The following is a 24,205-nucleotide window of genomic DNA, read 5'->3' as shown; positions in this document are numbered from 1 at the left end:
AACAAAAATGATACAGAACCAACAAATTGGCCAGATTATATTCACCACTGGGATACTTATTAAATTATAGACAGCTAGACCCTACCGCAGACCTATTTAATAATAATATCCAGGGGAGGAACCTGGGAGTTTTTATTTTTGACAAGCAATCAGGTGATTCTTATGCTCAACCAAGTTTGCGTTTAGATGATGCAGAGGCAAAGAAGGGTTATAAATTGTGATTTTTTTAATGGTTAGCTCCAGTTCTGATGCCTTAAGAAAATCACTCATCTTCCCTGGACCTCAGTGTTCTCATCTGTAAAACTGTGCCATTGGACCAAATGCTGTCTGGAAGAGGCAAATAGAGCTTGTAGACTAGAGTGAAGTTTTAAAGTATTGGTTCTCAATCCTGGTTACACATTAGAATCCTCTGGGAAGCTTTTGAAAGTGAAGGATGCCCAGGCACCACCCAGACCAATGAAACAGAATCTCTGGGGGTGGTTCCATGTGTTGCTAGTTTTGAAATCTCCCTAGGTGACTTTAACGAATAGCCACGGGTAAAAACCTCTGCTCTAAAGGCTGACTGCCGTCAGCCAGGATGATTTTGGTTAGTCTCCAGGCACCTATATCCTTGCCTGTAAACTGGGAAGCATATCACCTATTTTATGTGGCACATAGCCCCTATTTATGGAGTGTCTACTATGATGATTCTAAGGTCTTTGTCTACATTAAATAATCTGCTATAATTCAGGAAGAAAACTCACAGCTTAATGAAAGCAGTTCAAAACAAACTCACTGCCAATGCTGACATCACCATCCAGAATAAGAAGGGCCAGTGAACATTTTTGTGATGAGGGGACACGTGCAGGGATTGGGGAAACTCACTGAAGAGATCACTCCGAGAAAGTGGTTCTTTCTAAAATGAATTCCAGGATGGTTTTCATCGGCCCTTATTGTTAGGTCTGTGGCTTTCCAAAGAAAACTCACCTGGTGATTGGTAGGTTGGACAGACAGAAGCAGCAGCAATGGGGACCTGTGCTCTTCTTGAATTACCCTTTTTGAATGGGCTGGGCTGTCATTCGATCTCCACATTCTTTACTCATCAACAGGCCCTTGAGGGATCCACAAAAGCAGAGAAACTATGAAAGGAAACAGCTGGGAAGTGGCATCTGGCCTATAGGGTTTAGGAAGGAAAAGGCCGTTCTTGAACAGCTGGTTTGAGAGTTTTAACTCCCTTGGTGGTTTTATTGTACAGTTTCCCAGGGGTAATGTTTTAGGCCACAGCCCATGAGTCCCACAGGCTGGCTTAGCTTGTCCCACCCACCCACGTGGCACACGCACAGTGGTCTCTTCCTGGGTGGTGACTTTTCCTCCACTTTATGAGAAAGTTGTACGGTAGGTGAAATATGGCTTCCTGGCCCCACCAGTCTCTGGTCTTTTTCTCACCTTCCTCAGCCACCCTATGCTTTCTCTCCTCCCTCAAAAAAAAACCCCACAAAAACACCATACAGCTTCTCAGGAATGATCTGAAAGTCATCTACTACTTTAGAAAGTTCAAAGACCTTCTGAAACCCATCCATGGGTCTCCTAGTTAAAAACTAGATTTTTTTTTTTTGGCTGAGTTGGGTCTTCGTTGCTGTGAGCAGGCTTTCTCTAGTTGCGGTGAGCAGGGGCTACTCTTCATTGTGGTGTGTGGGCTTCTCATTGCGGTGGCTTCTCGTTGCGGAGCACAGGCTCTAAGCGCACAGGCTTCAGTAGTTGTGGCACGCAGGCTCAGTAGCTGTGGTGCACGGACTTAGTTGCTCCAAGGCATGTGGGATCTTCCTGGACCAGGGTTCGAACCCATGTCCCCTGCATTGGCAGGCAGATTCTTAACCACTGTGCCACCAGGGAAGTCCCGATTTTTTTTTTTTTTTTACAGATAGTTGATAGCTCTCTGTTATCCACATTCATCATAGCATTTTATTTTATTTATTTATTACCTTTTTTTTGGCTGCACCGGGTCTTAGTTGTGGCAGGCAGGCTCCTTAGTTGTGGCACGCGAACTCAGTTGCAGCATGCATGTGGGATCTAGTTCCCTGACCGGGGATCAAACCCGGGCCCCCTGCATTGGGAGCACGGAGTCTTAACCAGTGCACCACCAGGGAAGTCCCCAGGTAGAGATTTTTGAATAGGAAGTTTGATGTTATGAGTAGTTCATGGGAGAGGTCCAGGCTGGAGATATAAATTGAAGAACCATCTATGTATTGATGGTACCTAAAGCCATGAGACTAGATGAAGTCATTGAAGGATTGACTGTAAATAGAGAAAAGTGGGAGAAGGAGTGAGTCCAGGGACAGTCTGACATTAAGAAAGCAAAATAAAGTGCAGAGAACATACATTGAAAGAGCAAATACTGAATGAAGATTAAAGAAAAATTATTGAAATGAGCAAAAATTCTCAATTGTTGAAGAAACGTGGAAAATCTGGAAATCGTTAGTGACTATTATCAGGCAGATGAATTAAAAAAGAAAATCTCTGCTAGTATATTTTTGAAAATCTACTTTCTAAAGATTTAATGATATTTTTGTTTGCATCTCTCCTACTGGCCAGAGACTCTATTTATTAATCAGGTCCAATGGAAATTTTAGAGCATTAGCAAGATAACTCAGGGCCAACCTTAGCAGTAATTGCAGCAAAAAACAAACAAAAAATGTAAAAGTCACACCTAATCATTGGAACTGTCCTAGAAATTAAGGTGCAAAGTGTTTTGTGGTTTGTAGGTTGCTGCTTCCTTTCTCTAAACCCAGCTATTTTGTGATACCATGGTGTTGTGATTCTTAGCTGGGGATAACTCTGCCCCCCACAGGGAACACTTAGCCATATCCATAGACATGTTTGGTTGTCTCAACTGGGATGGGGCTGCTATTGGCCTCTAGTGGGTAGAGGCCAGGGATGCTACTGAACAGCCCACATTGCACAGGACAGCGCCTACAACAATGTCAACAAGCAGAGGTGAAAAACCCTGACTCAGGCTACGGCTACTTATCTCAGGGAGTTTATAACAGAGCAATAACACCAGAAAAACATCCAACTTCATTTATTTTTCAGTAAAATGATAAAAAAGGTGCACAGGTGGAAGAAGGTGGAGGGGAGACACAATTCAAGAAAAGGGGAAAAGAGGAAAATAAATATGCAGTGCAACACTTACGGGCTCTGAGAAGTTCTTAGATTTAACAAACAACTAGTAGATGTGGCGGCAAAGAATGACGTAACAGGCCGGGGGAGTGATCTTCGCTCACGTAATCTCACAGACCTACAACGTTCCATGGGATTTGCTTTACTGAACCTGCAGCCTGATCACAGGAGTAACGCATTAAGTCTCAATGCCAGTGATGGAGGGTTAACCCGAGATGAGACCAACAAGCAACGATTCTTCACCTTCCCCAATCTTTGATCCCGGCAGTTCCAAGGCTGTGGCTGGTCCCTCTAATTACGCACAGTGAGAGAGGCGGCAAAAACCTAGAACTACACCTCAGCGGGTAGAGAATGAACCAGTTGACTACTGTAAATTAGGTTAATTATCTTGTAGTTAATTCAGTTCTCTGCCTCCTCTAGCGTGTCTTTTCTGGCCATGGGTTTTCTCAGCGTGTGCATCTCTGTCGAGCTGCTGTAGGGGCGGCAGCAGCTGGACTCCTTAGAATCAGCCAGCGTGCTCGTTGATGTGCTCAGAAGGCTCCAAAGATGGTGTGCACTGAGAATATTTTCAAAAAACCTCATCCCGTGGAAAGAGCAGGCAATTAGGGAGCTCAAGTGCAGGGGGTGCTGAGCCATGGTAAGCACTGTCTGGCCAACTAAAGCTCACTGGAATACACGCACAGCCAGGGACAGAGACTCACCCGGTGCACGTGTGGCCAGACTGCCTTGGGGGTCCTCCCGGGGAAGAGTAAGGCGTGGGCCACACTCTCCACTGTTGGCATCGTGGGCTGTAGTAGCTGACAAAAACCTCACGTGGAATCGCCCCGTTCACTTGGATGGAGTACAATTTCACTTCTCCACACGCCCACATATATCACGGAGCACACTGTCTCCATCACCAAGAGTGAATGGCCGCATTCTTCCGTGGCTCTTCAGCCACAGGTGTAGCCCGTGCTGCCGGGGCCCTGCCCATCCCCCCGAGGTACTTGCCATCCTGTACACGAGGACTGAGTATTACTGTAAGCACTCCTGACGCTCTCTCTGAGGGCACCCAGGCCCCAGGAGCATGGGTGACTCTCACATGTGGCAACCCAGAGTGATGGGAGATAATGCCCTCAGGACTGTCGTCAGTCAAATGAGAGAGAGGAGTGGATGGAGAAACAGCCCAGCCTCCTTGCCTCTAGGGTAGAACAACCTGAGCTTGCTCCGTACTGTCTCCCAAAGGGCCCCAGCAGGGACCAGTTGTCCACAGCGGCCTTCTGCTCACGACTGTGCCTTTGATCACCTTCTTCCCCATCCCTGACTGAGCTGCCCTTTCCCTGAGCAGCGTCTCTCGGGATGAGCTCCCAAATAAACCCCGTGCACTCGAATCCTCTTGTCAGGGTTTGCTTCTGGGGAACCCAACCGGAGACACAGTCAAGACCACAACTGAGCATCTCGCCCATCCCATGACAGAGTGGGCAGATGCACCTCTCTACTGAGAGAGGGGTACCCGGGGATGTCAGCTTAGGGGCTGCATTTGGACCAAGCTCATGGTTTACAGAGCAGGGTAGTGGAGGGGTTCCTAACCAGGGGGATGATTTTGCCCCCGCAAGGCCTCTTGGGCAACATCTAGAGCCATTCTGGGTTATCACACGGGGGATGAGTGCTGTTGGCGTCTAGTGGGTAAGGCCAGGGATGCTGCTAAACGTCCTACGGTGCACAGCACAATGCCCCCTCACAAACGTCACTAGTGCCGAGGCTCAGACGCCCTGGCGCACTACAGCACAACACTCTGAAGACCCGGCTCGGGACGCCTTTCTCACCGCTCAAAAGGGGATGAAATATTTCTTCACACGAGTCTTGAAGTAAAGTAACTAGAGCACGGGGTCAACCGTTCCTTCATTGTTGTGCCAACTTTGTGCCAAGTGATGACCAAGTCGGTGACCAGACAAAGACGGAAAAGGCATCGTGTCTGCCCTCAGAGAATCCAGAGGCTGGGCGTGGAGAACGGTGCAAACACACACTCGATTCCCTTCCGATGCGAAGCCTGGCTCTGATACGGCGTGTGGTACGTGTGCTTTGGCAGAATGGCAGAGACAAGGAGGCGAGCTCCTTGGAAGTCAGGAAGGGATATTTGAGGTGATGGGTGGAGGTCGGCGGGTAACTAAGCAGAGAGGGCACAGAGCCCTGAAGGGGTGGGCCTGTCGGTGCCCGGTGACTATGCTCAGAGCACAGAAAGCAAAGGAAAGAGAGGAGAGGAAAGAGGTGGGGAGCAGACAGGCGCCAGGTGGTGAGGGGCCTTGTCTGCAGGGCTGGGGCAAGGTGAGCAAGCCAGGCACCCAGGGCACCGGCCCTGTTGGGACCTGCACAGGCCGAGCGTGGCTGTCTCCTTGCACCCTACACCCTGGGCTCCCGCTTGCCTCACCCTAGCCCCAGCCCTCCTCCTCTGTCGTGCTGAGAAGCTACCGGGCCTGGTCTGCAGGCTGGGGGCAGCCCTCAGAAATCCTGGACTTTACTTTTCAGAAGGATAACCTGACTCCAACACAGGTCCACTGTGCCACTTCCCCTCCAACAGAATCTACCTCAGATCCCCAAGAAAGCAGAGCTTTCCCTTTCTAATTAGCCTCTCCACCTACACGGAATACTGTCCCAGACTGGTACTTTTCCAGACCCAACACACAGCAAATTCCTGAGCACAGAAGGTGAAGGGGATCATGGTTGGTGAGAAGCCTGCAAGAGGCCGGCAGGCAGCTAAGTTCATCTGTTCAAGTTGGAAGGATAGGCAGTGCTTTGAGTGAGGGTCAGAGCTCCTGTTCACCTCATTCAGTTGGGCTTGATTAAAGTTGGCTATTTGGATGATTGGATAGCAAACTATGGTTTAACTATCCAGTCTTACGCTTAGCCTAAAGGTGGGCATGTGGAGGGGAAAAGAGAGAGACAGGGAAGGATGCTTAAAAGAGCTAAGAAACTAAACCGATTTCAAGCCCCCCCCCCGAGGCATCCACAAGTATTCACATTGGCCTTTCGTATCCGCGGGTTCCGCATTTGCGGTTTCAACCCACCACGGATCAAATATAATCAGATCTGCAGAGGGAGAACCAGCGATGGGGATATGGAGGGCCTACTGTAAGGACTTGAGCATCTGAGGGTTTTAGCATCCTTGAGGGGGCGGGCGGGTGTCCTGGAACCAATCACCCGCTGATACCGAGGGACGACTGTATACATTTGCCCAAAGACAACTGATATGCCAGGAGAAAATTATTCTTGTCTATTGCTGAACGAGGGACATGTTTAAGGAACTCTTAGTCAAGGAGTTTTTAATCCTATGTCGGTAGACTGTATCTACTGTAATATGTAATTATCGTAATTGCTATTGGTTAGAAAAACACATTTATTTTATAGTAGTCTGTAATTCAGGAATTTCACCAGTTTATCTTGGATTCTTCTCATTTGTGACTTCACTATGAATATTGTATTATCATTACGTCTACACCTAAACATCAAGAGATTCTTTAAAACAGAAAACAAAAAAAAACCTGTCCAAAAAGGCTGGCAGATTGCAAGGCAACAATATTAATGGAAAACAATGGCCCATAAATTACCTAGGACTCAATCATACCACTCCAAACCACCACTAGGACTGTAGCTATGGTCTACAGTTAGAGTAACCATTTAAGCTGTACTGCCGTCACCTGGAACAACAGTTCTCAACCCTATCAGATGCAAACCACCTTTTAAAACAATTTAATCCTGAATGGAATTCTTAGACGATATAAGGTACCTACCACACACTTTGAAAAAGACTATAAAGTCCTTTCTGAAATACCTAGAGAAATAAAAGGTAAGTACTTCTGTAAAAGAATGTCATGTTACGTGCACATCTCTATGAACACCATGAGGCAGGAGATCACTGGAAGAATCAATGAAGAATTCTGATGCTTGCACCAAATACAGCGAGCCTGCATGTAGGCAAGAGCTATGTATGGGGACTCTTTTTTGTTTTGTTTTGTTCTGTTTTGCGGTACGCGGGCCTCTCACTGCTGTGGCCTCTCCCGTTGCGGAGCACAGGCTCCGGACGCGCAGGCTCAGCGGCCTTGGCTCACGGGCCCAGCCGCTCTGTGGCATGTGGGATCTTCCCGGACCGGGGCACGAAACCCGTGTCCCCTGCCTCGGCAGGCAGACTCTCAACCACTGCGCCACCAGGGAAGCCCTATATGGGGACTCTTTGGGTGTGTTAAATTGGCGATGGACACCAGGCGCAGTCCTGCCACTGGGAACAAACAAGCCATTCCCAAAACAGTGAATAATGCTTGGTGAAGCGATCGCCAAGAAATGACCACCCTTCATGACCTTCCCGGCAACTGCAGTACCACGAAAATTGGTGCGTATTAAAGCCACACCGAAAAATGATAGATTTTTATTTTGTTGGCTGCTTGTGCTTTTCAAGGTTATAAGAAAAGAAGGTGTGGCGAAGCCCAGCCCTTGGTGGAAGTGCAGACCCCAAAACCAGAAGTGAAGGGGGCGGGCCTGCGCCCAAGAGGCAATAGAAGGATGAGGCCTGAGCCTACGATCTGCGCAGGCGCACGCACGGATGCGCGCGCCTTCGGGGGGGATGTGCGGGGGTGGGGGGCGTGGGGGGCGGAGAATCGCTTACATTCACATCCGGGTCATCTGCTGCCACGCGGGGCGAGCGAGATCCAGCGCGGTGGCCGCTTGCACGCCTTTAGGTCTTTCCCTAAATCGCAGGTATTTTGCGCGCTGCTTCTTCGGGGGCGGGTGTCTTGGTGTCCTTTTGGAGGTGAGGCTGGTCGCGCCACTGTGGAGTGGCCGCGTTTGCAAGAATGCTTGTCGGTACTGCAGACAGGGTTTTCACCCGGTTCATGTGCTCACTTACATTTTCTCTTCCATTAGGCCCCCCATTTTGTACCGCAATGGAACAGGCTCTAGAACGAGCTTTGGATCGTGCGGAGTATATCATTGCAAGTGCCCGACAGAGACCTCCGGAAAGGAAATACCAATCTAATGGGGAGAAGTCTCTCTATGAAAAACTTTATGACATTTATGTTGAAGAATGTGAAAAAGAGCCTGAGGTTACGGAGGAATTAACAAGCAACGTGAACCTGTTAGAGAAGCTTCTTAGGAGAGAGTCGTTGCCGTGTTTGGTGGTCAGCCTGTACCCAGGAAACGAGGGCTATTCGCTGATGCTCAAAGGGGAAAATGGATCATCTTCGGAGATCATCCGACTGCCCTACGAAGAAGGGGAATTGCTCGAATACTTGGATGCAGAAGAATTACCTCCTGTTTTAGTGGGTCTCCTGGAAAAGTCTCAGGTTAACGTTTTTCATCACGGGTGTGTGATAGCAGAAATACGGGACTACAGGCAGTCCAGCGACAGGGAACCTCCCCATTACCAAAGCAGGCGTATTCTCTTACGTCCCACGATGCAGACTTTAGCCTGCGATGTAGAGGCCATAGCCAGAGATAACCAGAATTGGACCCAGGAGGACAAACTTTTGCTTGAGAGCCAACTGATCTTAGCTACAGCTGAACCACTGTGTCTAGACCCTTCTATATCTGTAGCGTGCACTGCAAACAGACTGCTCTATAACAAACAAAAGATGAACACTCTTCCCATGAAAAGGAACTTCAAGAGGTACTCTATGACCTCTCTGAATTGGCAGCAGGAGCTGTCTCGTCCACCTCCTAAGCTAAGAGCCCTGACTTCCTGCAAAAGAATAAGAGGAAGTAAAACAGGTGGGAATTACGGCCTCAAAACTTTTAAAGCAGGAAGTTGTGTAGATATGTGGAAACAGAGACGCTGTGACTTGGCCGTACCTTCTCAAGTGGACGTGAAGAAATATGCTAAAGGGAAGAAGTCTGTCAGATGTGATGGCTCACAACCAACAGTCTGGCCAGTGCGTGAGGTACAAGGTGATCTTGCATTTGGATGTGACGCTGGCTACCAGTCCCAGGCAGCAAGGCTGACCGTCAGGCAGCTGACTGATAATTCACTTGCCTCTGGAAAAGGGTCCGGTACAGAAGCCACGTGGGAGAGACAGCCGTCTCCCCCCCACTCCTTCGCAGATGACCATCCCTACAGTTTCCCGCCCGGGGCAAAGTCTGATGCTGGGAGAGTGGTCAGTCGGCCCGAGGAGTCGGTCCAGGAGAGCACCCGGTGTCCAGTGCAGATGTCACACAGCTCCAGTGGCTCAGCCGGTCTCAGGCAGCCTTCTCCAGGGAAAGAACCAGAACAGCCTAAGACTGGGTGGGTTCAGTCTTCAGTGCCCGACAGAGGAGCCACACATCCACCTCCACCCATGCGACTTCCTTGGCACTCAGGAAGGAGCTCCTGGGGTGAGAGTCTCACTTCACAGCAGGCAGGCAGCTCTCAGGCCTGTGCATCTCCTGGCCCTGCTCCTAAGCCACCAGGTCTCTCCCAGAAATCCTCTGTGGGGCAGAGCCCAGTTAGCACGCTTCCTGCCACCGCCCTGTCCACTGAGGGCTCATCGCGGACGACCTCGGGCTCCCGGGTCACGGTCATCTCCGTTGGCCTGAAGGTCATCAGAGAAGTGGGCCCCAGACGCGGAGGCCAGGCCTCGGGGAGAGGCTGTGCCACCAGAGCCCCAGCTCCCGGGGGGATCCAGCCGGGCCACCTGCCCGCAGGAGCTCCGCCGCCGCCGCCTCCTCCTCCGGAGAAAAACGCTTCGGATCTCAGACCCTTTCCTGTGGTGCAGCTGCCCCGCGGTTCGCTCCTGCGCAGCAGCCAGCAGCCGGCCCCGCAGCCGCGCCTCTCCCAGCTGCTTCCCCGGCAGTGGCCCTGCGCCCCGCCTCCTCGGCTGCCGGCGTCCCAAAGTCTGGGGGCACGGGGTCCGGGGGCACAGGTTCCGGGGGTACGGGGTCCAGGGGTCCGGGGGTACAGGGTCCAGGGGTACGGGGTCCGGGGGTCCAGGGTCCGGGGGCACAGGCTTCAGGTTCACAGGGCGCCGCCGTTCCCAACACGGTCGTGCGTGCCGAGGAAGCCGTGGTTGTTCACCTCGGTGCAGAGGACGGCTTCCAGCCGCCCCAGGTGCTCGTGTTGTCCCCGCCGGGCTCTGGCCTGAGCAGCCCCGGGCTGAGCTCCCCGCGGCCGCAGTTGCAGTTCAGCGTGCACGTGCGCCGCCGCGACTTCCCCTCGGGGCCCGCAGCCCAGCAGCCAGGCCGCGAGGACCGCGGATAGAGGCCCGCCAGCCGCTCCCAAGCCCTGAGGCCTGGCTGATTTTCTCTCCTTTAGAAAACACAAAGAGCAGCGACCGAGTGCATTTCGAGTTTCACCCGCATTTGGGTTTTGTTTTAATGTGTCGCTCTTTTTTTACGTTGTTAGACGTACAAACTTTCTGCAGAGGCACAAGCCCGTGATTTTTACATAGAGACGGGGAAGTGCTTTACTAAACTGGCAGGGTTTCGCCGAAGCCATCGCTTGGGCGGTGGCTGTTGACAGTGTTTTTTATTGCGATGTTCTCAAGTGTATCCACATCCAAACTAGGGTCAGTTTAAACTCCTGAAGCCTGTAATTTCTCTCCAGCAATAAAACTGCAACACCAGTCAAGTCAAGATTAGTAGTATTCTAACGAGATGTGACTAACACATAACTGTAGCAGCTTCACCCTTCTACGTGTACAGCTCAGTAGTGTTAAGTGGACCTCTGCCGTTGCTGTACAACAGATCTCTAGGGTCGTTTTCTTCTGGCAAAAGTGAAGCTCTATCCCCGTGAGCACCAGCTCCCTGTTTCCCTCGCCCCCAGACCTGGCCCCCACCCCTCTGTTTTCTGTGTCTCTGAATGTGACTGCTTTAGATACTTCGTAGAAGTGGGATCGTACAGGATTTGTCTTTCGTGACGGGCTCATTTCACTTAGTGTCCTGTCCTCGAGGTCCCTCCATGTTAGCGTGCCACAGGAAGGTTGTAGCCGTTTACAGGTGCTTTCGGTGTACCTACGATATACTGACGCGGCCTACGAAGTATTAGAAACGTCCCTCGGAAGAGAGTGCACTTTCCTATTTGTTTATTCAGTTTAAAAGCTTTTTGCACCAGTGTCTGAAATGCAATTTTTATACATTTGGTTTGGGAAAAAAACAAAAACAAGCTAACGCTACCAAAAATTGATGCTTGGCATCTTGACATTGAGGCCATGGGATACCTCCAAGTGCGCAGCATGCTTTAGGGGCCCTTGCTTGCGTGGATGTCCCCAGCCCTTTAAAAGGAGCCCCCCACCCCCAGAGCCCAGCTGTTCTCCTCTAGGCTGCAGTCACTGGCTGTGAAAGGGGGATGTTGTCTTCTCTCTTTAGAAAATCGTTTACATTTTTGAGAACCCAGGGTTATTTGCAGAAGGTAAATATCTAAACATCTGGAAATGGGTTTGTCTTTCAAGTGTTTTCAACTTTGGTACATTCTGAAGTGGAGTCCCTCTCCCCTGAGTGGTCACCAGCTGGTCAGCTGTCCGTGCTTCCTCATCTCTTTTTACCTTCTTTCTCGTGTCAGTGGGGCTCAGAAGACCCCTGAAGTTTTCTGTTTTCTTTTGCCGTTTCTTACTGTGGTATAATTGACATAAGAATCAACCATTTTAAAGTGTACAGTTCATTGGCATTCACTGCATTTAGAATGTGGTGCGACCACAGCCTCTGTCTGCTTCCAAAACATTTTCATCGCCCAAGAGAAATCTCTGTACCCATTCAGCACTCACTTCCCAGCTTCCTCTCCCCCAGCCCAGGAAACCACCAATTTGCGTTCTGTCTCTACAGACTCCTCCATCTCGATTTTTCCTAAAAATGGAATCAGAGACTACGTGACCTCTTCTGTGTGGCCCCTTTCACTTGGCATAATGTTTTCGAGGTTCATCCACATCGTAACACGTATCGGCACTTCATTCCTTTTTAGGCCTGAATAACATCCCCTGGTTTGTGTACGCCACGTTTTGTTTATCCATCGTCCGTTGATGTACATTTGAGTTGTTCCCACCTTTTGCCATTGTGTATAGTGGGGCTATGAACAGTTGTGTACAAGTATCTGGAGGCCTCTCGTATTTTGTTCTTCCAACTTTGAAGGACAACCTGTGTATATAAAAGTATTTTTCCCAAGTACACATGTATGTTTCCCTGCCTTTTGCCCTAACCAAACAAAGGAAGTTTGGCAGTGCCAAAAGAGATGAGTGAAGAGGCAGGTAACCGGTGATTCTCACTGCGTTAACCCGGCTGTACCAACGTGCTACCGATCCTGTTAAGGAAAGATTTGGTCAGCTTGAAGCCAACGTGGCAGATATGCCAGCGGAGTGACACTGAGCCCATTAGAGCTTTATGTAGCCCACCCTGGACATCTTTAGGAACGGTGCCTGCGCTTTGAAGAAGTGACCAATTGCAAAGAAGACCAGTGCAATGACCAATTGCAAAGAAGAGTTTGTACTCAGCCTTGGGAGCCAACCAGACAAGTGAACTCTGAATCTCACTAGATTTTGTGTGCCTTCTCCCTTTTTGTCCTCACTCTCATCCTTTCAGGTACTACTACACGGAGAGACCAGCTGACGTTGTGCTCCCTTCCCAGGCAAGCAAATAAATGCAGCTTTGTTTCAGATTACCATTTGGTGGTCTTTATTTCCTCCTACTAATCCTCACCAAGGTTTGTAATTGAAGCCATTGCCTCACTGATGAAGAAGAAAGAGTGTACCCCTGGAAATACAATCCCACAGTCTGTATTCATTCAAACAGCTGTAAAGCGAGGACTTCCCACATGCCTTGTACTGTGTGAGGGCTTCGGTGGGATGCAGAGAATACAGATACCAAAGAAAAGTAAAGCACCTCTTCAGAATGTAGATCTCATTCAAAATTCACGTAATTTTATCCTTCAGCAATTTAAGGTAAATTCCCTGTAGGATAAAGTCTCAGCAGAATAATGAATGTTACATATCTGAAGATGAGTACACAACAGAATAGGAAACCGCAGAAGACTCAAGATTTTAGTGGCTTACCACCCTGCCAGAAGTCAGAGGTTAGGACACAGACCAAGGAGATGGTGGAAATCGGACTCCAGAGAGAAAATATTGCCCAGCTCATGAAGTCCAGGTATGTGTACCTGCACAGAGAATTTGTACTTGTTTATAAATGATAAGTTAAAAAATCTATCATTCCATTCTAGATTGCTATTTTGAGAAAATCTTGGGGAAAATACTCCTAAGAAATTTTTGTTTATTTCTTTAAAGTGACAGAAACATGTTAGGTTCCTTGCTAGACCATCTCGAACATCCTGTTCTTACTTCTGCCACCTCTCAACAGATACCGATATTGTCTTTGGTTTTTGTTGTGTGTTGCTTCCTGAAATAGCACCACAACCACCTGTTCGTTAGAGAAAGCCGAGTTCATTCTTTCTGGCAAGGGAGAGGACAACCTTGACAGGGTGTTAGTGTTTTAGATAGTTAAATGTCTTTTCCCATAAAGTCTAATAAAATAACCCTTCATCTCAAGTACTTCAGTGTTTGATCTGCAGGGAAAATGTAAAACTTAGCTGCTTTAATTGCATTTTGAAAAACACTTAGGCTCTAAAATACAGGATTTTTCCCTCTGTTCTCACTTCCTGCTGGGCACTATTCTGTTTTTGCATGTTTTAATTCACTCAGTCCTTGCAAGGACCATGGAAGCAAGGTACGGTTATAGATGAGGAAACAAGGCATTGGGCAGTTAAATAATTTGCTCAAAGTCACCCAGCTATGAAGTATCAGAGCCCAGATTCGGATCCAAGCCTCCTGGGGTCAGAGACTATGTCCTTTACCACCCTACCCTCTCCACTGCCTCACTGAGGGCAAGACATAGACCTGTCCCCAGTGGACTCATCGTATGATTGGAAAGACCTCAAGATGTGTGGATGAAATGACAGATTACAATCTATCACTCAGCCACATCCTGGTGTTTGAGAGGAGCTAATAACTGACATCTTTGCCACAGTTTGGAACCATTTGACAGAGAGAGATTGAGGACTCAGCTGAACGTCAATACATTCTCTTTATACGTTCTGCTCATATATTCAAGGACACAATTTAGATCTGGGCCAAGCGGGTTTTCTAATACTGCACCCTGTATTAGGGAGATTCTTCCACTCGCTCACAGGCAGGGCTAGAGAACTACAGAGCCCTCCCTGTGGGTCTGGCTCTCTTACAGGGGAAATTGAGTGGGCAGAGCAAGCCAATTTTACTTTACTGAAGAGCTTCTTAATCCCTGGACAATGGGCCTATGGCATTTGGTGAAAGCTATGGATCCTTTCTCAGAATGACATTTTTTTTTTTTTTTTTTTTTTGCGGTACACAGGCCTCTCACTGTTGTGGCCTCTCCCGCTGCAGAGCACAGGCTCCGGACGCGCAGGCTCAGCGGCCATGGCTCACGGGCCCAGCCGCTCCGCGGCATGTGGGATCCTCCCGGACCAGGGCACGAACCCGTGTCCCCTGCATCGGCAGGCGGACTCCCAACCACTGCGCCACCAGGGAAGCCCAGAATGACATTTTGATGTGCATAAAGTAAAAGATACGGCATTACAAAGGAAGCCCGTTACACTAAAATACAACCCTGAAAGTATAAAGTTATGATAAATAATAAATATGCTTCTTGGTTAATGCATTAAATAAGATGTAGCAGAGGAACTAATAATTACTATAATTTCAAAGCAGTGCTGACCATGAATGATATTTTGAGGTACCTGCAATAAGTGGAATATGTGAAAACATCTGTGATTTTTATTCAATACAAATTCATAGACATTGTTAATACTACTGTGGTTTGTTCTCTATATTCATTTGTAGGAAATAATATATTTCACTTAGAGATCAGAGAATGTAAATATATAAAGCATTTTCTTTTCTCATTAAGTTCATGGATCCCCTAAAAGTGTCCATGAGCCCCAGGTTAAGAATACTTGCTCTAATGGAAGGTCCTCCCCCAGCAAAAGAAATAGGTCGTAAGCGTCATCTCCGGCAGTGTATGCTATATGAACAAGCCTGCCGGTGATCAAGTCTGCTCCCACTGTACACAGTGACCAGATTACTGAATGGTTATCACAGCAGCTTGGAAAGGAGTTGCTTACAAGGTGTACATTATTCATTTAATCCTCAGAATGACCCTATTGGTAGTTAATGTTGTTAACTCCATTTTCAAGTGAGGAAATTGAAGTTAATGTAACTTGTCAAAGTTTGCACATCTGAGGAGGGGTAAGCATTTGAATCTAGGTAGTCTGGCTCCAGAACCCACCGTCTTAACCACTAAACTGAACCTGCTCAGTAAGTTTAGAGGGCTAATCTAAGAGTACCTGGGGCTAAGTATAACTGCCATTTATAAAGTTCTTTTCCTAGAAAAAATTTTAAATAAATCATTGGAAGACAACCCTTCTGTAGACTAGGGCTTCTTCCATATAGAGATCAGGAATTACTGAACACCCTGTAGTTGCCAGTTATCCACTGTATCGAACAAGCATTATCCCAAAGTGACCTTATTTTGGCCGCCTGGACCACAAATCGTCTGGGGCTGGAGCAGAGTGGAGAGCGGGGCTTCCACTGAATTCAGCTTCCCGATGGGAGGGCACGTCACTTCTAATGAACTCTGTCGAGAACTCTGAAAGGTCTGAGACTCTGTGCTGCTTGAAAACTAACAAGTTAGCCTTAATTTCATGGATGCTGGCAGAAGACAAGAATACTGGGTCAGGGCTTCCCTGGTGGCGCAGTGGTTGAGAGTCCGCCTGCCGAGGCAGGGGACACGGGTTCGTGCCCCGGTCCGGGAAGATCCCACATGCCGCGGAGCGGCTGGGCCCGTGAGCCATGGCCGCTGAGCCTGCGCGTCCGGAGCCTTGTGCTCCACAACGGGAGAGGCCACAACAGTGAGAGGCCCGCGTACCGAAAAAGAAAAAAAAAGAATACTGGGTCAGAGACAAAGGACTTTATTACTCATAGCACAACAAGGCAGCATGCATTTCATGTGTGCATTGGTTCCCTTGCCCACCCAAGTCCCATGGGGACAACAGAGAGGTGGGCCCGAGTGAATACCGCACATGCAGTAGATGTCTGTCACAAGGGAAGAACCCAAGCTTAGGAAATAACAATGTTTAAAGGGGCTGCAAACAAACCTGCCTAATTTTTGCTCTGGAGAAAGACATTATCTTTGTTATGACAGTCAAGAAACAAATTTGTCTTTGGCTCCATTAGGGAGATACTATCTCTATTTCCTCAGGCTGTTTACCATACAAACTTCCTGGAAAGTTAGTCCAGAATAAAGGTTATCAGTGTCTCTGCTCACAAGACAAGCAGAAACAAGGGAAACATGGAGAACTGTCCCCCACCAGACTTCAGGTGCTGGCAACTGGAATTCCCAGACAACTCCTTTAAATAGCTAGTGTCCAACTCCAGACGGCAACGCTCAAGCAGTTTGTGTGTCCCTTCATTGATAAAGTTGTTTTCTCATGCTCATTCTATAAAAGGAGAACAATAAGGGTGCGGGTCCCTCTACCAGAATGCGAACCCACACTATGTATCCGGGGGGGTGTGGTGGCACTGGCACTCTTCTCTAATGATGGAAGGAAGGGGACCTGTGCCTTCTCTTCTCTTGCTATCCTGCCCTTTTAAGTTTTCCTTTCCCCCAATAAAGCTGATGACTCAATTCATTCCAGGCCCTACTGCATAACATGTGATACCCAAATGGTCTCAGTACAGTAGATAAAGAAAAGTAACAGACAACTAAGAGTTCCCAGCAGCCAGAAGGAGGAACATAAAACAGAACAGGCACCCAGCAAAACAGAATTGCTAGAGGAGGACAGATGACAACTTTTTGGAAGATCACAGGGCTTCCCTGGTAGCGCAGTGGTTAAGAATCTGCCTGCCATTGCAGGGGACACGGGTTCAAGCCCTGGTCTGGGAAGATCCCACATGCCACGGAGCGACTAAGCCTGTGCGCCACAACTACTGAAGCCCACGCGCCTCGATCCTGTGCTCTGCAACGAGAAGCCACTGCAATGAGAAGCCCTCACCACAACGAAGAGTAGCCCCCACTCGCCGCAACTAGAGAAAGCTCGTGTGCAGCAACGAAGACCCAACACAGCCAGAAATAAATACATAAAATAAATAAATTTATATTAAAAAAAACAAGAAGAAGGGGATCCCCCAGGGATCCTTTAAAAAAAAAATCACAAACTTTCTGTAAATGAATGCTATGGCTTTAAACTTAAAAATACATTAGTTGGGGACTTCCCTGGTGGTCCAGTGGTAAAGAATCTGCCGTCCAATGCAGGGGACGTGGATTTGATCCCTGGTCGGGGAACTAAGATCCCACATGCCACGGGGCAACTAAACCTGCATGCCACAACTACTGAGCTCGCATGTCTCAACTAGAGAGCCCATGTGCCACAACTATAGAGAAGCCCACGTGCCACAATGAAGAGCCTACACCGCAACAAAAGATCCCGCGTGCCTCAACTAAGATCTGACACAGCCAAAAAAATTAAATACATACATTAGTTGAAAATATCGTATATTAACACATATATGTGGAATCTAGAAAAATGGTACAGATGAACCTGTTTGCAAGGCAGAAATAGAGACACAGACATAGAGAACAAATGTATGGACACCAAGGGGGGAAAGGAAGGGTGGGATGAATTGCGAGATTGGGACTGATATATATACACTAATATGTATCAAATAGGCAATTAATGAAAACCTGCTGTATAGCACAGGGGCTCAGTGCTCTGTGATGACCTAAATGGAAAGGAAATCCAAAAAAGAGGGGATATATGCGTACATAGGGCTGAATCACTTTGCTGTACAGCAGAAACTAACACAACATTGTAAAACGACTATACCCCAATTTTTAAAAAAACAAAAACATTAGTTGAATTAAGGGAGAGGATACCTACTGTTGTGGCCAGAGTTAGTAACATGGGTGAAGGGGAAGAAAAATCTCAAGGCATGATGTCTCAAAAATATAAAAAGATGGAACTTATAGAAGAAAAAGATAAGCGACTTGGAGGATAGATCTAGGAGACATAACAAGCAAAAACAGGACAACAAGGAACCGATGGAGGTAAAGTATGATTAAGCAAGTAATAAATGCAATTATCCCTGAAAAAAACAAAGGCCCAAGTTTACAGACTCAAGAAGTACACCAACTTCCCAGCAGGTGCCATGAGAGTCGGAGTAGATAATCTACCCATTATAGTAGATTAAAGTATTGTTCAACAAGTACTGATTCCCTCCCCTTTAACATGGAGCAAATTGCACTTCCCTAACTTTTTTTTTTATAAATTAATTAAATTAATTAATTATTTTTTGGCTGCATTGGGTCTTCGCTGCTGCGCGCAGGCTTTCTCTAGTTGTAGTGAGCGGGGGCTACTCTTCGTTGCGGTGCACGGGCTTCTCATTGCAGTGGCTTCTCTTGTTGCGGAGCACGGGCTCTAGGTGCGCGGGCTTCAGTAGTTGTGGCACGTGGGCTCAGTAGTTGTGGCTCGTGGACTCTAGAGCTCAGGCTCAGTAGCTGTGGCGCACAGGCTCAGTCGCTCCGCAGCATGTGGGATCCTTCCAGACCAGGGCTCAAACCCGTGTCTCCCCTGCATTGGCGGGCAGATTGTTAACCACTGCACCACCAGGGAAGCCCCGTACTTCCCTAACTCTTGACTTTGAGTTTTATCATGTGACTCACTTTGGCCAATGGACTATTAATGGACATGATACAAGAAGAAACTTGAAATATACCTGCATAGTGGGTTCACCATCATGTGCTTCTGCTTTCTGCCCTGAGAAGAGCATGCTTTGGGAGGCTCTTGATCCAAGGAGGATGAGAAATACATCAAGCAGACCTGGACCCAACTTGGACCTTAGAGTCAAGCCCAGCATAGATTTGTAGATGTGTGAGTGGCCAATAAATGCTTATTGTTTAATGCCAATGAACTTTTTGGGGTACTTTGTCACACAGCCTTACTGTGGCAATAGCCGACAGGCCTAATTTTACTTAGGCATATCCTGGTAAAATTATAAATCTCAATAATTAAACATAAATCTTAAGTTTCTAGTCAGAAAGAATAAGTTGTCTACAAATAAAAAGTAAGATAAGTATTAGGCTTTTCTTATACGGCACTGGAAGTCCTGGAAGCTAGAAGATGTTGAAAAAACAACTAGGAGACTACTGAAAGTAAAGGACTACAACCCAAGAATCCCATACCCAGCCAGTATTTCATTCATCCATCCTGGTAAAAAGCTTTTTTTTTAAAATTTTTTATGCATTAAAAAAATTGAACAACCACATGCTCTATTCGAGAAAAATCATTCTAACTACTCAGCCATGAAAAAAAGAATGAAATAATGCCATTTGCAGCAAGATGAATGGACCTGGAGATTATACTGAGTGAAGTAAGTCAGACAGAGACAGACAAATATCATATGATATCACTTACATGTGGAATCTAAAAAGAAGAGGGACTTCCCTGGTGGTCCAGTGGCTAACACTCCATGCTTCCACTGCAGGGGGTACTAAGATCTGGCATGCCGCGTGGTGCGGCCAAAAATAAATAAATAAATAATAAAAAAAATTAAAAATGGTATAAATGAACTTATTTACAAAACAGAAACAGGCTCACAGACATAGAAAACAAACTTATGGTTACCAAAGGGGAAAGGGGGTGGGGGAGGAATAAATTAGGAATTTGGGACTAGCAGATACAAACTACTATATATAAAATAGATAAACAACAAGGATAAACAATAAATAGATAAACAACAAGGATAGATAAACAATAAATAGATAAACAGCACAGGGAACTATACTCAATATCTTGTAATAACCTATGAGGGCAAAGAATCTGAAAAAGAAGGGGTGTGTGTGTGTGTGTGTGTGTGTGTATACATATCTGAACCACTTTGCTGTACACCCGAAACGTTGTAGCTCAACTATACTTCAATTAAAAAAAAAATCATTCTAACCAAACAACAAATGAACAAAAACAGAGGCTTCACATACTAAAGTTTAAATTAAATGGAAAATAATTGGATTTCTAAAAATATGTAGTTTAATCTAAACCAATCATAAACAAATGTCTTGGAATATGTAATGTATTAGATAAGGATTCTTAAAATGAAAGAGGTTGCTGCAAAGGCAATTTTAATAATAATTTAGAACTAAACTATTTCAGAAAAACCTAGACGTTGGATGTGGTGAGCATGGAGGTAGAGTGAAAAAAGAGCATTTGAAATTTCTCAGAGCAGGAAGGGGAAGAGAAATGAAAATAGCCTAACTATCATCTTATCGGGGAAGGGGAGTCAGCGAAAAATAGACTGCCTTGGTGAGAAAAATAGTTGAGGGGTCTTGTTTTCAAGTAATGGTAACAAAATAGGTAATTGATTAAGAACACTAGAGAATAACAAGTTGCCATTAAAAGAACGGAAAGGTACAATGGAATGTCCAAATTAACGAGGGCCAAAAATAGAATGGAGAGCAACTTAATAAAACTGGAAAGGAAAGAAAAGAAATAGTAAAAAGAAGAACTATCAGGGCTTCGCTGGTGGTGCAGTGGTTGAGAGTCCGCCTGCCGATGCAGGGGACACGGGCTCGTGCCCCGGTCCGGGACGATCCCACATGCCGCGGAGCGGCTGGGCCCGTGAGCCATGGCTGCTGAGCCTGCGCGTCCGGAGCCTGTGCTCCGCAACGGGAGAGGCCACAACAGTGAGAGGCCGGCGTACCGCAAAATAAATAAATAAATGAAAAGAAAAAAAGAACTATCAAAGTCAAATGTTATAGCATAAATGCAACACAGAAGGAATAAAACCAAGTATACCAGTCGTTTCAGTAAATGCAAACGGACTTAATTCTATGAGAAGACTGAAAATGTCAAAATGAGTTTAAAAAAAGAAACCAAACCCAGCTATAAGATAAGTTATAAGAAAAAGAGAGAGATAGCAAGGCCAATGCCATAAAAAACAGAAATGGCAACATTATGATCAGGAAAGGAGGAACTGAAGATGAAAGAATCTACGAGAGACTGAAGAGGGACACTGGAACAACAGAAGGCACAGTTTAAGAAGCAAGTGTCAAAAACTTGTATGTTCCAAGCAACATAGCCGCTAAATACATAAAGAAGAAAGCCTAGGATCGAGTATCAAAAGATACCCACATTTACAGGTTGGGAAAAGAGTAAGCTGGGGACTTCCCTGGCGGTCCAGTGGGTAAGACTCCACGCTTCCACTGCAAGGGGCATGGGTTCGATCCCTGGTCAGGGAACTAAGATCCCACATGCTGCATGGTGCAGCCAAAAAAAATTTTAAATAAATAAAATGAATAAGCTGGAATGGGAGGCTGAGAAGGAGTGACCAAGAAAGGAGAGGAAGAGCAGGAAGGTGGGTGATGTAATTTCTTGAGGTCTCAACCTGCATACAGGTAAAGGCAACCCCAGCCACAGCGGTCAGACAGCCGCTCCACCCAGCACCAGCTCCAGGGTCAGAGAAGACAGAACCTGGAGGACAACATTCCCTTCCCTGCAGGCAGCCTGAAAGAGACACAGGCCTTTTCACACAACCCTCCATCCTCCCACATCTGCAATTTGTAGCAGATTGTAACAGATGCACAGTGCAGAATTAGGTTCTTTTATCTAAATGGGAGTTCTGTAGGCTCGGGGTGTTGTTAAGAAAGGAGCAGCTGCCCAATGTATGGATGACATTGTGGAACACAGCAGTGGTGGAAATAAAAAGAGGGTGCCCGTTATTTCCCATTAAAAGATCCATTTAACTTCCTGAGACTTAAAAAGTCAGTCCATGTTAAGACAATGTACTGTTTCTGACCCACTAAAAATCCCCTTTTCTCTTCTGTTGACTAACCAGGAGTCTATATTTACTGTCAAGTTTTAGCAATAGTTTTAGGGAATTTTTTCCTAATATCTATAGGAAATACAACTGTTTAATGTTGGCAAATACAGGTCCCATTTCTGTGCCATAAGCTGTGCAGAGCTTTCATTTCTCAGTGATGAGAATTTGTGGCAACCGATAAATTTTCAAAACACTCTCATTATGCATATTGACCGCCCTTCTCAACACACCTACACAGACTCTCTTTTTTTCTGGAACAGGCAGTAAATTATGAAAGAAAAATAACACACTGCACAAAATACAGATACGATCAGGATGCCACTTGCCTGGGATTTCTACCTCTTCCTAGCCTTCAGGGTGATGTTGGCATTTTCAATGTGTAGGGAATTGGGGCAGGAGGATAAAATGTAGCTGGCCTGATTTGAACAGGGAAAGGGAAGTGAAAGAGCAGCTGATGTCCCAAACACTTCTTCCCCTGGTCGGGGGATTGGGGAGCTACTATTAAAGGGTATAAACTTGTAACTAGTAGATAAATAAGTCCTGGAGATCTAACGCATAGCAGAGTGATTACAGACAACAGTACTGTATTATATACTTCAAAGTTCCTAAGAGACTAGATCTTAAACGTTCTCACCACAAAAAAGAAATCTAATTATATGACGTGATAGAGGTGTGAGCTAACTCTACGGTAATTATATTGCAATATATAAGTGCGTCAAATCAATGTGTGGTACACCTTAAACTTAAACATGTTATATGTCAATTATAACTCAAATTTTAAAATAAATGTTTAAAAAACTTCCACTGAGTAGAACATTTGAAAATAGCTAACAGCATCCGCTCAGGAATTTACCTTAGAAAGAAACAGACACAACCAAAATCCAGAGCCACGCTACCCAAAGTGTGGTCCCCTGGACAGCAGCATTGGCATGCCAGGGGAGCCTGTTAGAAATGCAGTCTCTGGACCCTATCCCAGACCTACTGAATCAGAATCTGCATTTTGTCAAGATCCCCCAAAAGTTTGCAAAGTGCTGCTATGGAAAAATTTCCCGTCGAGCTAATAGAGAATAGAGACCCAGGCTTGTTGAAGTGGGATGCAGCCTGGGCCTTTGTATTTTTACCAAGCTGCTCAGGGGACTCTGTTACCAGCCGAAGTCTGAGCGTCACTGCACGAGAGCCGTGCTATTCGACACAGTAGCCGTTAGCCACCTGTGGCTGTTTACATCTACGTTTAGATTTAATTGAACACAATTAAAAATTCACTCACACTAACCACATATCAGTGCTCAAGAGCTACGTGTGGCTAGTGGCTACTCTACTGGACAGTGCATGTATAACACTTGCATCATTGTAGAAAGTTCTGTAGGGCAGCATTGGGTTCATTAGTTCTCAATCTTGGCTATATGTTAGAATCACTGGCCACAGTTTTGTTGTTGTCCTTAGTTTGTTTTAACACAGAATGCTTATTTTAGGCCTCCTCCTATAGGCACTTGATCTTCATAGAAACTTGACTTACTGTTTTCTAGTAAGGACACCATTAGTAAAACTAAGCTCTTGATCTCAATAAAACCTCACATATTTATACTCAGATAATCAAGTGCAATATTGTCATTCTGAAACAAAGCAGGAAGCTCGTGGGGCCCTCCCAGGGACAAAAGCCTTTCCCCGTCCCCCATTTCCTGTTTGTAGGGCAAAGGCTTCACCCCCTAGACCTTCCTTGAGTTCCAAAGGGCAGATTCAAACAGTTACTAATTAGGGAAATGAAGGAATGCAGAAACAAAGGAGGAGCAGTCAAGAAACAGCAGTGCAGTAATTAAAGCAGGGTCCTGGTTCCCCCTCAAGGGATATACATAGCAATATATCTCTGAGTTCTTCTGCAGGAACTAAGGCCCCCACCCAGGTGGAGGATGGTAACTTCAGGCTGAGCACAAGCACGTGGACCCCAGACTGGATGGAACCAGAAGGCTGACGACTGAGATTCCTGGAACACCACCCTGTTATCTCACCACCAACAATCAGAGGAAGGTCATATACCTGCATATCTCCCCCCAAATTTTGCATATAAAAACTCTTCCCTGAACCGGCAACCTACTGTATAGCACAGGGGACTCTGCTCAATACTCTGTAATAACCTAAATGGGAAAATGATTTGAAAAAGAATAGATGCATGTATGCGTATAACTGAATCACTTTGCTGTATGCCTGAAACTAACACATTGTTAATC

At 46.5% G+C, this 24,205-nt stretch overlaps 1 protein-coding gene across 1 annotated transcript; it reads left to right on the top strand.

The window, feature by feature from the left end:
- Positions 1 to 8,069: 8,069 nt before the first annotated feature.
- On the top strand, positions 8,070 to 10,354 carry LOC116747815 (transcription factor SPT20 homolog). Its single transcript, XM_032620353.1, has 2 exons — positions 8,070 to 9,990; positions 10,110 to 10,354. The coding sequence occupies exons 1-2, from the start codon at positions 8,070 to 8,072 to the stop codon at positions 10,352 to 10,354; spliced, it is 2,166 nt and encodes a 721-aa protein (XP_032476244.1).
- Positions 10,355 to 24,205: the final 13,851 nt, after the last annotated feature.

Source organism: Phocoena sinus, chromosome X, assembly GCF_008692025.1.
Source record: "Phocoena sinus isolate mPhoSin1 chromosome X, mPhoSin1.pri, whole genome shotgun sequence".
Taxonomy (NCBI): Eukaryota; Metazoa; Chordata; class Mammalia; order Artiodactyla; family Phocoenidae; genus Phocoena; species Phocoena sinus.
The sequence above is the reverse complement of the archived record's forward strand: the minus strand, read 5'-3'. Positions and strand labels throughout refer to the sequence as shown.

What these genes read in the sequence shown, in the direction of transcription:
- LOC116747815 (XM_032620353.1), top strand. Translation starts at nt 8,070, where the DNA reads ATGGAACAGGCTCTAGAACGAGCTTTGGATCGTGCGGAGTATATCATT. An exon ending in TCGGCTGCCGGCGTCCCAAA is followed by an intron (nt 9,991 to 10,109) that starts GTCTGGGGGCAC and finishes CACAGGCTTCAG; the next exon opens with GTTCACAGGGCGCCGCCGTT.